The sequence below is a fragment of the Orcinus orca genome, chromosome 5, assembly GCF_937001465.1.
Source record: "Orcinus orca chromosome 5, mOrcOrc1.1, whole genome shotgun sequence".
Lineage (NCBI taxonomy): Eukaryota > Metazoa > Chordata > Mammalia > Artiodactyla > Delphinidae > Orcinus > Orcinus orca.
Genome location: NC_064563.1, coordinates 36,394,132 through 36,407,471, shown reverse-complemented (window position 1 = coordinate 36,407,471; position 13,340 = coordinate 36,394,132). Strand labels below are relative to the sequence as shown.

The following is a 13,340-nucleotide window of genomic DNA, read 5'->3' as shown; positions in this document are numbered from 1 at the left end:
TTTGTCCATTTCTTCCAGGTTGTCCATCTTATTGGCATAGAGTTGCTTGTAGTTATCTCACATGATCTCTTGTATTTCTGCAGTGTCAGGTTTTACTTCTCCTTTTTAATTTCTAATTCTATATACTTGAGTCTTCTCCCTTTTTTTCTTGATGAGTCTGGCTAATGGTTTATCAATTTTGTTTATCTTCTCAAAGAACCAGCTTTGAGTTTTATTTATCTTTCCTATCGTTTCCTTCACTTCTTTTTCATTTATTTCTGATCTGATCTTTACGATTTCATTCCTTCTGCTAACTTTGGGGTTTTTTTTGTTGTTCTTCTTTCTCTAATTGCTTTAGGTGCATGCTTAGGCTGTTTATTCGAGATGTTTCCTGTTTCTTAAGGTAAGATTGTATTGCTATAAACTTCCCTCTTAGAACTGCTTTTGCTGCATCCCATAGGTTTTGGGTCATCTTGTCTCCATTGGCATTTGTTTCTAGGTATTTTTTGATTTCCTCTTTGATTTCTTCAGTGACCACTTCGTTATTAAGTAGTGTATTGTTTAGCCTCCATGTGTTTGTATTTTTTACAGATCTTTTCCTGTAATTGATATCTAGTCTCATAGTGTTGTGGTCGGAAAAGATACTTGATACAATTTCAATTTTCTTAAATTTACCAAGGCTTGATGTGTGACCCAAGATATGATCTATCCTGGAGAATGTTCCATGAATACTTGAGAAAAATGTGTATTCTGTTCTTTTTGGATGGAATGTCCTATATATATCAATTAAGTCCATTTTGTTTAATGTATCATTTAAGGCTTGTGTTTCCTTATTTATTGTCATTTTGGATCATCTGTCCATTGGTGAAACTGGGGTGTTAAAGTCCCCTACTATGAATGTGTTACTGTCGATTTCCCCTTTTATGGCTGTTAGTATTTGCCTTATGTATTGAGGTGCTTCTATGTTGGGTGCATAAATATTTACAATTGTTTTATCTTCTTCTTGTATCAATCCCTTGATCATTATGTAGTGTCCTTCTTTGTCTCTTCTAATAGTCTTTATTTTAAAGTCTATTTTGTCTGATATGAGAATTGTTACTCCAGCTTTATTTTGGTTTCCATTTGCATGGAATATCTTTTTCCATCCCCTCACTTTCAGTCTGTATGTGTCTCTAGGTCTGAAGTGTGTCTCTTGTAGACAGCATATATATGGGTCTTGTTTTTGTATCCATTCAGCCAGTCTGTGTCTTTTGGTGGGAGCATTTAATCCATTTACATTTAAGGTAATTATCAATATGTATGTTACTATTCCCATTTTCTTAATTGTTTTGGGTTTGTTATTGTAGGTCTTCTCCTTCTCTTGTGTTTCTTGCCTAGAGAAGTTCCTTTAGCATTTGTTGTAAAGCTGGTTTTGTGGTGCTGAACTCTCTCAGCTTTTGCCTGTCTGTAAAGGTTTTAATTTCTCCATCAAATCTGAATGAGATCCTTGCTGGGTAGAGTAATCTTCTTTGTAGGTTTTTCTCCTTCATCACTTTAAATATGTCCTGCCACTGCCTTCTGGCTTACAGAGTTTCTGCTGAAAGATGAGCTGTTAACCTTATGGGGATTCTCCTGTCTGTTATTTGTTGTTTTTCCCTTGCTCTTTTAGTATGTCTTAATATCTTTTAATATGTGTTCCTTGTATTTAATTTTTGACAGTTTGATTAATATGTGTCTTGGCCTGTTTCTCCTTGGATTTATCTTGTATGGGACTCTCAGTGCTTCCTGGACTTGATTAACTATTTCCTTTCCCACATTAGGGAAGTTTTCAACTATAATCTCTTCAAATATTTTCTCAGTCCCTTTCTTTTTCTCTCTCTGGAACCCCTATAATTCAAATGTTGGTGCGTTTAATATTGTCCCAGAGTTCTCTGAGACTGTCCTCAGTTCTTTTCATTCTTTTTTCTTTATTCTGCTCTGCAGTACTTATTTCCACTATTTTATCTTCCAGGTCACTTATCTGTTCTTCTGCCTCAGTTATTCTGCTATTGATCCCATCTAGAGTATTTTTAATTTCATTTATTGTGTTGTTCATCGTTGCTTGTTTCACCTTTAGTTCTTCTAGGTCCTTGTTAAATGTTTCTTGCATTTTCTCTATTCTATTTCCAAGATTTTGGATCATCTTTATTATCATTATTCTGAATTCTTTTTCAGGTAGACTGCCTATTTCCTCTTCAGTTGTTAGGTCTGGTGGGTTCTTATCTTGCTCCTTCATCTGCTCTGTGTTTTCCTTTCTTCTCATTTTGCTTATCTTACTGTGTTTGGGGTCTCCTTTTTGCAGGCTGCAGGTTCGTAGTTCCCATTGTTTTTTGTGTCTGTGCCTAGTGGCTAAAGTTTGTTCAGTGGGTTGTGTAGACTTCCTGGTGGAGGGGACTAGTGCCTGTGTGTTCTGGTGGATGAGGCTGCATCTTGTCTTTCTGGTGGGCAGGTCCACATCTGCTGGTGTGTGTTGGGGTGTCTGTGGACTTATGATTTTAGGCAGCCTCTCTGGTAATGGGTAGGGTTGTGTTCCTGTCTTGCTAGTTGTTTGGCATAGGGTGTCCGGCACTGTAGCTTGCTGGTCGTTGAGTGAAGCTGGGTGTTGTTGTTGAGATGGAGATCTCTGTGAGATTTTCGCCGCTTGATATTATATGGATCTGGGAGGTTTCTTGTCGACTAGTGTCCTGCTGTTGGCTCTCCCACCTCAGAGGCACAGCACTCACTCCTGGCTGTAGCACCAAGAGCCTTTCATCCACATGGTTCAGAATAAAAGGGAGAAAATGTAGAAAGAAAGAAAGAGGATAAAATAAAATAAGGTAAGATAAAATAAAGTTATTAAAATATATTTATTAAGAAAAATAATTTTTTTAAAGTAAAAAAACAAACAAAATGGAGGGATAGAACCCTAGAACAAAAGGTGAAAGCAAAGCTATACAGACAAAATCTCACACAGAAGCATATACATACTCACAAAAAGGGGAAAAATAATAAATGTTGCTCTCAAAGTCCACCTCCTCAATTTGGGGTGATTCGTTGTCTATTCAGGTATTCCACAGATGCAGGGTACATCAAGTTGATTGTGAAGCTTTAATCTGCTGCTCCTGAGGCTGCTGGGAGAGGTTTCCCTTTCTCTTCTTTGTTCGCACTGCTCCCGGGGTTCAGCTTTGGATTTGGTCCCGCCTCTGCGTGTAGGTCGCCGGAAGGCGTCTGTTCTTCGCTCAGACAGGATGGGGTTAAAGGAGCCGCTGATTCGGGGGCTCTGGCTCACTCAGGCCTGGGGGAGGGAGGGGTGCGGATGCGGGGCGAGCCTCCGGCGGCAGAGGCCTGAGGGACGTTGCACCAGCTTGAGGCGCGCAGTGCGTTCTCCCGGGGAGGTTGTCCCTGGATCCTGGGACCCTGGCGTAGCGGGCTGCACAGGGTCCCTGGAAGGGAGGTGTGGAGAGTGACCTGTGCTCGCACACAGGCTTCTTGGTGGCGGCAGCAGCAGCCTTAGCGTCTCATGCACGTCTCTGTGGTCCGCACTGTTAGCCGCGGCTCGCAACCGTCTCTGGAGCTCCTTTAAGCAGCGCTCTTAATCCCCTCTCCTCACGCACCAGGAAACAAAGAGGGAAGAAAAAGTCTCTTGCCTCTTCGGTAGGTCCAGACTTTTCCCCGGACTCCCTCCCAGCTAGCCGTGGTGCACTAACCCCTTCAGGCTGCGTTCACGCTGCCAGTCCTCTCCTTGCGCTCCGACTGAAGCCCAAGCCTCGGCTCCCAGCCCCGCCTGCCCCGGCTGGTGAGCAGACAAGCCTCTCGGGCTGGTGAGTGCCAGTCGGCACTGATCCTCTGTGCGGGAATCTCTCTACTTTGCCCTCCGCACCCCTGTTGCTGTGCTCTACTCCGCAGCTCTGAAAATCCCCCCTCCGCCACCCGCAGTCTCCGCCCGTGAAGGGCCTTCGCAGTGTGTAAACCTTTCCTCCTTCACAGCTCCCTCCCACTTGTGCAAGTCCCATCCCTATTCTTTTGTCTCTGTTTATTCTTTTTTCTTTGGCCCTACCCAGGTATGTGGGGAGTTTCTTGCCTTTTGGAAGGTCTGAGGTCTTCTGCCAGCTTTCAGTAGGTGTTCTGTAGGAGTTGTTCCATGTGTAGATGTATTTCTGATGTATATTGGTAGGCAATGGAGACTGAAGATGATTGAGCAAGCTGTCATATGGTTTTAGCTGTAATTTGGGGAGTAGTCATCTTTCCAACTTGTGTAAAGGAAACTGCTAGTGTTGGAGGGTCTCCTGCAGAGGTGGGGGGGCGGCTGAGGCTCACCGTGAGGACAAGCCAAAAGCTTTCTCTGCATCTATTGAGATGATCATATGGTTTTTCTCCTTCAGTTTGTCAATATGGTCTATCATGTTGATTGATTTGCATATATTGAAGAATCCTTGCATTCCTGGGGTAAACTCAAATTGATTAAAGACCTAAATGTAAGGCAACATGCTAAAACTCTTAAGAGGAAAACATAGGCAGAACACCCTATGACATAAATCACAGCAAGATCCTTTTTGACCCACATCCTAGAGAAATGGAAAGAAAAACAAAAATAAACATATGGGACCTAATGAAACTTAAAAGCTTTTGCACAACAAAGGAAACCATAAACAAGATGAAAAGACAAGCCTCAGAATGGGAGAAAATATTTGCAAATGAAGCAACTCACAAAGGATTAATTTCCAAAATTTACAAGCAGCTCATGCAGCTCAATATGAAAAGAACAAACAACCCAATCCAAAAATGGGCAGAAGACCTAAACAGATACTCCTCCAAAGAAGATACACAAATTGCCAAAAAATCATGAAAGGATGCTCAACATCACTAGTCATTAGAGCAATGCAAATCAAAACTACAATGAGGTATCACCTCACACCAGTCTGAAATGGCCATCATCAAAAAATCTACCAACAGGTCTTCCCTGGTGGCGCAGTGGTTGAGAGTCCGCCTGCCGATGCAGGGGACACGGGTTCGTGCCCCGGTCCGGGAAGATCCCACATGCCGTGGAGTGGTTGGACCCGTGAGCCATGGCCGCTGAGCCTGAGCGTCCAGAGCCTGTGCTCTGCAACGGGAGAGGCCACAACAGCGACAGGCCCGCATACCGCAAAAAAAAAAAAAAACTACCAACAATAAATGCTGGAGAGGGTGTGGAGAAAAGGGAACCCTCTTTCACTGTTGGTAGGAATGTAAATTGATACAGCTACTGTGGAGAACAGTATGGAGGCTCCTTAAAAAACTACAAATAGAACTACCATGTGACCCGGCAATCCTACTACTGGGCATATACCCTGAGAAAACCATAATTCAAAAAGAGTCGTGTACCACAATGTTCATTGCAGCTCTATTTACAATAGCCAGGACATGGAAGCTACCTAAGTATGCATCGACAGATGAATGGATAAAGAAGATGTGGCACATATATACAATGGAATATTACTCAGCCATAAAAAGAAACGAAACTGAGTGAGGTGTCATACAGAGTGAAGTAAGTCAGAAAGAGAAAAACAAATACCATATGCTAACACATATATATAGAATCTAAAGAAAAAAAGGTTCTGAAGAACCTATGGGCAGGACAGGAATAAAGATGCAGATGTAGAGAATGGACTTGAGGACATGGGGAGGGGGAAGGGTAAGCTGGGACCAAGTGCGAGAGTGGCATGGACATATATACACTACCAAATGTAAAACCGAAAGCTAGTGGGAAGCAGCTGCATAGCACAGGGAGATCAGCTAGGTTCTTTGTGACCACCGAGAGGGGTGGGATAGGGAGGGTGGGAGGGAAATGCAAGAGTGAGGAGATATGGGGATATATGTATATGTATAGCTGATTCACTTTGTTATAAAGCAGAAACTAACATAGCATTGTAAAACAATTATACTCTAATAAAGGTGTTAAAAAAAAAGCATGATGACATGCATACAAATTCAGTAGGATCTTAAATTGTTGAAAATTAGATTTTTTTAATCTTCCACTGGCAAGTCCTTTATCTCTAACCTCCTAAAAACTAATAAATCATTGGCTCAAGATGGTCACAAATTGTATGTAGCATTTTAAAGCCACTATTATGATATGTCAAAATGTTAACACTATTATTACTGTAATCATAATTCAGGAAGGAATACTTCTCATCAGAGTTTTTCGACAATAAAGTGATCTTGCTAAGCTTTGTGTTCCTTCTTGTCCTGTCTGATGTGTCAACCGGTCTCCATGCGTGGGTCGCCTGACTGCTAATGGCTCATCCTCTTGTTATTCACATTACCTGAAACAATAACAGTTCACTAACAGTTTTCCTGTGTTTCATGTAATGTGAATAACAAGATGATGAGCCTTTAGAACGTGTTACTGAACTTAGAACAGCAGTTCTTAACCTGAGATTTACTTGGGGAGGTCTTTAAAATCCTAATGCCCTGATGCATCCCAAACTAATTAAACTAGAATCACAAGGGGTGGGATCCAGTCCTCAGAATTTTTTTAAAACTCTCCAGGTGATTCCAATGAATAGCCAAGGTGGAGAACCAGAGGTTTAGAAGAAAAATCTATCATTATGAGCAGAGGCAAAACACCTAAGTTAAGTTTGTAACATTACTACCTCAATCTATTTTCAGGTTTTTAGGCATGGAGACCGAAGTCCCATCGAAACCTTTCCTAACGACCCCATTAAGGAATCCTCATGGCCACAAGGATTTGGCCAACTCACTCAGGTTGGTTGGATTTCACCAAGTTACTGATGAGTCTCATGGGAAACTCTGTGGGATTGTTACATTATTGAAACCATATAACTACTTTACTCATATCTGGGAAAGTGTTTTGCACAGTTACCTGGGATCTAAAAAGTGTAAAATGTGTTTTGATTGTGGAAAGAGAAGCACTAATGCTTAGCCTCAACAATTTCTGATCATGATCAAGTCACCCCTAGTGACTAGTAATTGTAGGAAAATTGTATAGAATTGCCTGTTTTGATCGACACATAGCTTCACAGAACTTACTTTCACTAATTTTTGCTTTTATTTGTTCCCATAGCTGGGCATGGAGCAGCATTATGAACTTGGACAATATATAAGGAAACGATATGAAAAATTCTTGAACAAGTCCTATAAACATGAACAGGTAAGTTGGGAAGCTAATAGTGGGAACCTTGCCCCTTGAAATAGTTTAGCATAATGTATTTGTAAAAATTCCCTGTTTCTCAAGGAACTTATAAAAGTCAGATGTCTTGTTTACAAATGTACTCCTTAAAAAAAATGTATGAATATAAGTAAGTTCAACATGGACACCTACAGTAAATACTTAGGTTTGGCAAGTAGCCACCACTTGATTGGTCTCTTTTGTCAATTCAGCTGTTGGCATACCAGGTTGCTTTATGCCATGGCATGCTCATAATATTATCTCTTCCATAATAGGTATTATGATCATGATGCTACCACAGTGTCTGCTAATATTTTGGTGTAGGTGTTCTGCCCTTTCTGAAATACACTATTAGCTCCACAGGAAAAAAAAAACCCGCAGTTCCTCTCTATTGGATTCTCCTTTGATTTTCCCACTCTAGGTTTTTGTTCGAAGCACGGATATTGACCGGGCTTTGATGAGTGCTATGACAAACCTTGCAGCCCTATTTCCCCCAGAAGGTATCAGCGTCTGGAATCCCAGCCTACCCTGGCAGCCCATCCCAGTGCACACAGTCCCGGTTTCTGAAGATCGGGTCAGTATTATGGAAAACGGGGATTTCATTGGTTCTGGAAGAAGGAAGGCAGGCTGCTCAGGACTTGTGGAGTTGGGAGTCTGGACACTTCATGGGCTGTGCAGTCTTAATTCTTTCCTAAATAAAGGTGCAAAGGACATAGAAAGTCCTAACAGAAGGGAGTAGGAACAGAATTTCTCTTTAGAGCTTTATTATCCACTTTGTTTTGCTAGTCTTTCAACTTTTGGCAATCCCCATTCCTAGGCAGGGTAAAAAAGAAAGATCTGATTATGTAATTAGTGCCCAACACGCTATATGTGTCATCATATTTACCTTTCATAACAATCTTGAATGGACAATATTATTGTCCTTCTTTTCCAGCCAGGGAAAAAAGTGCTCGAGAAGTCAAACAAAATAGATCCAAAGTCACACAGCTGATAAACATCACTACTGAGACTAGAACCAGGCTGATCTCATTCCAGAGCAGTTTCCTTTAGTGTAAACTAGTGGTTCTCAAAGTTAGCTGCCTGTTAGAATCACCTGGAAATTTTTTAAAATCCTGATGCCCCGGGCACATGCCATAATAAATCAGAATCTCTGAAGGTGGGACCCAGGCATCAATATTTTTAAAAAATCTCCCTAGATGATTCTAGTGGACAGCCAAGTCTGAGAACAAGTACCATAAACCAAGTTGCCTAAATGAGGTTGTTTGAGAGAAACTCTCAAATTTATTTACACTAGGTGGGACTGACCAAGAACTCTTTTATCTTTTCAGAGGTATTGCTATTTTTTAAAATAGTAATAAATAAGTCTAACTAATCTTCCGGATGTGGAATTTAGGACTGTGTGAAGGAAATAGTTTGGGACAAGGAACCCTTCCTAATTCCCCTGCAGTCACATTATAACATGACCATCTCCTCTCTTTATGACTGAGGCTTAGCATGACTACCAGACCTAGAATGTTGCTCAGAGAGCTCTGGGGTGGGTTACCAAGAAATTTGACAATTGCCAAAACTGGTGACTTAAGAATTTTTCCCACTTGCTTTGTAGAAAGAGCTTAACCCGGTCAACCTCACTCTAAGTAAATCTACTCCAGTCAAATTTTCTGCTGTTTCCTGAAAAGATAGGATGATTTATTTATGCCTCTTTCCATCAAAGAATCAGAAGGAATCATTATGATTATCAGTGTTCTTAGGAGCTTGTGAATATTTTCTTCCAAAAAGAAAAAATTTCACTTTGACCACAGCCTTTTCTACAAAGACTGGAAGGAAGCACCAAATTTAGCCAATATAGACCAGGGTAGCTGTTTAACCTTTAATCTTGAAAGATAATGATTAAATTACATAGTAAAGAGAATGCAGGTGCTATTAGAAGAGGAAGAAAAACAGGGAGAGTGAGGAAGAGGGAGAAAGAAACAAGTAAGATTGTCTACCTGTGGCTTCCTGCTACCTACTAAGATGAAAACAATTCTCTCTAACATCAACTAGAAAATTTAACAAAATCAATCAATCAACCAAAGTTATTCCTAGAACTTTGCTAACTGCTATACAGAAATAGAAGAGAAATATGAGGCCAGTTTTCTTCCCTAATTTATAATCCATTTGATGAAAAAATATTCACACTTGTGAAGTGTGTAGAATACAATGCAAGTGGAGGACAACGATTTCAAGAACAAGCTGCACATGCTGGAGGAATTCAGAGAATAAGACATACTCGGAGCTACCACAGGGCAGTCATTCAAGTCTTCATGGACAGAGTGAGAACTTGAACCAGATCTTGGAGGAGGGTAGGAAAGGAGAGCAGCACAGCCCAAAAGCTTAGCTTTGAGTCAAGGTAGAGTGCTTGTCCGTCTATGTTCAGAGTTCATATTTAGAAAGAATGAAAATAAGACTGAATAAGTGGTCGGGCACAGGTTAGAGAATCCAAATTTAATAGCCAGAAGGAATCTTGAGACAAAGGCAGCGTGATGTAGATGGAGGGCTGAATTTAGAGCTGGGAAAACCTGAGTCTGAGAGCCACCTACCACTTCAGATACTTGACCTTGAGTAACTTCCCTGCACCTCAGTTTCCTTTTCTGTAAAATGGGAACAACAGTACCCACCTAAATTCTTCACAGGGATTTGTGAAAAACACCTCAGTTAAGAAAAGGAAATGACTTTGTAACCTGCAAAATTCTGGACAGACGGTTAGGTGATTATTACATTTTCAGCCTGATTCTTTCAATATGTGAGATGAGAAAACGAAAGTCTAGAAAGGTTAAGTAATTCATTAAAACCTAGACCTTTAAATTAATAGTTCTGTGCTTTTCCCCTCAACAGTGTCATTTCTCCTGTGGAAAATTGTGAAAGCCAGGGTGGGAAATTTAGATGTAAAGCAGGGGACATAGAAAAACTGTGTACCTCCCTCAGTACTGTGCACACACACAATGAGCAGTGCTTTGGGGCATTTGTCTGACAGTGGCTTGGAGGGAAAATACTGAGCTCTCTGAAAACAACTGTTGAAGTCATGCAGGAGTGAGGACGTGAAGGCCTGAAATTAGATGGTAAAGACATCAGGGGAAGGAAGGCGAGGTAAGACAAGGCGACACAGAAGACAAGGCGACACACAAGGAAGCAACTTACAAAAATAAAATGGTTTTTGAGTAGGTACTAATATGCCAGACCCTGTTCTAGGCTTTGACAGCTCAGCAGTGAACAAGATAGACAAGACTCTGGATATCCTCGAGTTTATATTTTATAGGAATGATAGGATGATAAAGAAGAAAATAAATACAATAATTTCAAATGGCAGTGAGTTCCTTGAAGGCAATAAAACAAGGTAATGTGATAGTGGCTGGGCAGGATGTCTAGAAGAGCTGGAGTGGGGGGAGTGTCTCAGGCAGGGAACACAGAGACCCCCAGCCTGTGTGTTCAGGGGACAGCAAGAAGGCCCCCAGTGTTGCTGGAGAGGAGTGAGTGAGGGGGCAGCAGTAGGAAGGCAGGACAAAAAGGTCACTAGGGCATGAGTTTGGATTTTATTCCTAGTAAAATGGAAAGCCAGTGAAAGTTATAAACTACAGAATGGCATGATCTGATTGATGGTTTTAAAATACTGATACTAGCATTTACAAAAATAAAATACAAAGGATTAGTGTAGTTGCTGTGTGGAGGATGAATTGTGATGCAAATTGATCACATAGGAAGCTCTTACAGTAGTTGAAACACAGATTATGGTGGTCTGGACTGGGAGGGGACAATGAAAGTAAAGAAAAGGGGTCTATTTTGGATATACAGTTGTCTCTTGATCAACGAGGGTTTCAACTACACGGGTCCACTTATATGTGAATTTTTTCAATAAATTCGTACTACAGTACTACATGATCCCCAGTTGGTCGACTCCTCCAGATGCAGAACAGTGGATACAGACTGTGAAGCTACACTCAGATTTTCAACTGTGTGTGGGTTAACCGCCATAACCTCTGCATTGTTCAAGGTCAACTGTGTTTTGAAAGTAGACAGGCAAAAGTGATTAGTCTATGAAGCAGGATGATAAATTTCGTCATTGGCAAAAGTAGAGAGATTACAAAAAGGAAATTGTTAAAAATGAAGAAGTGGAGTTCAGGTTTGTACATGTCAAATTTGAGGATGAAGAGAACATCCAACTGGTGATATCCACCAAAGGCTGAAAATACAAGACTAGCTCAGATGGAAAGTAAGAGCAACAAAATGAACTTGGGAGTCACCAGCCTATAGATTATAATTAAAACTACAAAAGATTGTCAAATTTAAACTCATTTTTGGATGATTATTTTGTCCTCATAATAGGTTTTCAAATATATTTTTCTATGTGTTTATCATGTTCCCTTATTTTAACAGTCTGCAACTTTGCAAGAACGTATTTCAGTGAATCGATCTCTTAAGATTCTTTCTGGAACCTCTAATTCACTTCTCTGTACTTGTGTTTGTGTTTGTGTGTGTGTATGTGTGTGCACGCATGCACATAGATGTACATCTAGTGCTAGAAATGAAAGAGGTCTGGAAGGAAGCAAGATAATTGTTATCATTTCACAGGAAAAAACGGGAAGTGTGAATATTTACCAATAGCACAGTTCTATTTAGGCAAGTTCATGAAATGAAAAAGATAGATTTTGAGTTCTGGGTATATATCCTACTATTTAAGACCAGACGATCATTGATCTCTTTTTCCTCAATTTTAGAATTCCATGCAGCTCAAAACACATTTGAATCTTTTACTCAGGTCACTTTATACCTAATGGCTGCAGCTTCTTTAGTTCTTTTGACTAATACAAAATTTACGATTTCTCTTTTTCCTCAGTTGCTATACCTGCCTTTCAGGAACTGCTCTCGTTTTCAAGAACTTGAGAGGAAGACTTTGAAATCAGAGGAATTCCAAAAGAGGCTGCATCCTTATAAGGTTAAAAAATGTGTTATTTAGTGGTATGCAGAAATAGTGGAAATTCTGGGACAATTTGAATATTATCAAATTACCCTTCAATCAGGTTATACCAATTTCTACTCCCATCAGAAATACATAAGAGTGCCTGTTTCTCCACAGCCTTCCGAACAGTGTGTAGACAACTATGAGGATATTTGCCAATCTGTAAGTGAAAGATGGTATCACTAGAAGCATTCCCTCCAAAATCAGGAATGAGACAAGAAAGATCAGTATCATTACTATTATAGAACACTGTGCTGTAGTACTTTTCTCTTACGATGAGTGAGCTTTGGGTATCTTCGTCTAGTTAAAAGCCATTTGTATTTCCTATTCTGTTCATATCCCTTCACCATTTTTCTTTTGGGTTATTGGTTTTCTTCTTTTTATAAAGTTTTAGGAGCTTTCTCTCTCTTAACTTTTTTTTTTCCTGGGATACAAATGGCCCTCTTTTTATTGTTTGCCTATTGATTTGTTTACAGCGTTTTTGCCACATGGTTGTAAGTGTGCTGATATAGCCATCTATGGTTTGTATATTTGTAGTCATATTTAGAAAAGCCTTAGCCACTCCTTGGTTATAAAGGAAGTCTGCAATGCTTTCTTATAATTCTACTATAGCTTCATTTTTACATTTACATATTGGACCCATTTACAGTTTATACTGGTGTTACGTGTGAGGTATGTATCCTGCTGAAGTTTTTTCCAGAATATTACCTAATTGCTCTATCACTGTTTATTGAGTAGTTCATCTTTTCCCCACTAATTTGAGCTGTTACATATTAAAATTCCCATATGTATAAGGTCTATTTCTAGAATTTTTTTCTTTTTAATTATTCTTTCATTTTATTAGCCAAAACCACAGTTATAATTATTACAAATTTTATATGCTTTAATATTTAAAGCATATTACATATTCTCTCCCTCATTCTCTACTTTTTCTGAGTTTTCATGGGTATGTTTTCATTTAACTTTTCAGTGTTTCTGTTGGGGTTATATTAAATATATAAATTAACTTAGGGAGAATTTGCAACTTTGTTGCAAATTTGTTGAGTCTTCCTTTCCAAGAACATGATACATTTTCCTATTTGTTCTTATCGTCAAGATTGTTTTAAGGTTTTCTTCATATAGGTCTTTATATTTTTTGTTAAGTTTGTTCCAGGCTTATAAGATCTGCAGAAAAATCATGGCTTACGTCTACTTTTCCAATATTTA

General features: G+C 39.8%; 1 protein-coding gene across 6 annotated transcripts in view; it reads left to right on the top strand.

Annotated features, from left to right (window-relative positions):
* Positions 1 to 13,340, top strand: part of ACP3 (acid phosphatase 3) — a 41,482-nt gene that overhangs the window by 12,427 nt on the left and 15,715 nt on the right. For 3 of the 6 annotated variants that reach the window (XM_033417867.2, XM_049709876.1, XM_049709875.1), the window contains exons 2-5: positions 6,625 to 6,720; positions 7,040 to 7,126; positions 7,566 to 7,718; positions 12,012 to 12,110. In XM_033417867.2, coding sequence (XP_033273758.1) covers positions 6,625 to 6,720; positions 7,040 to 7,126; positions 7,566 to 7,718; positions 12,012 to 12,110 — 435 coding nt within the window. Of the gene's footprint in view, positions 1 to 6,623; positions 6,721 to 7,039; positions 7,127 to 7,565; positions 7,719 to 12,011; positions 12,111 to 13,340 lie in introns of all 6 variants that reach the window. The other 3 variants (XM_049709878.1, XM_049709877.1, XM_049709879.1) reach the window with 2 other exon arrangements.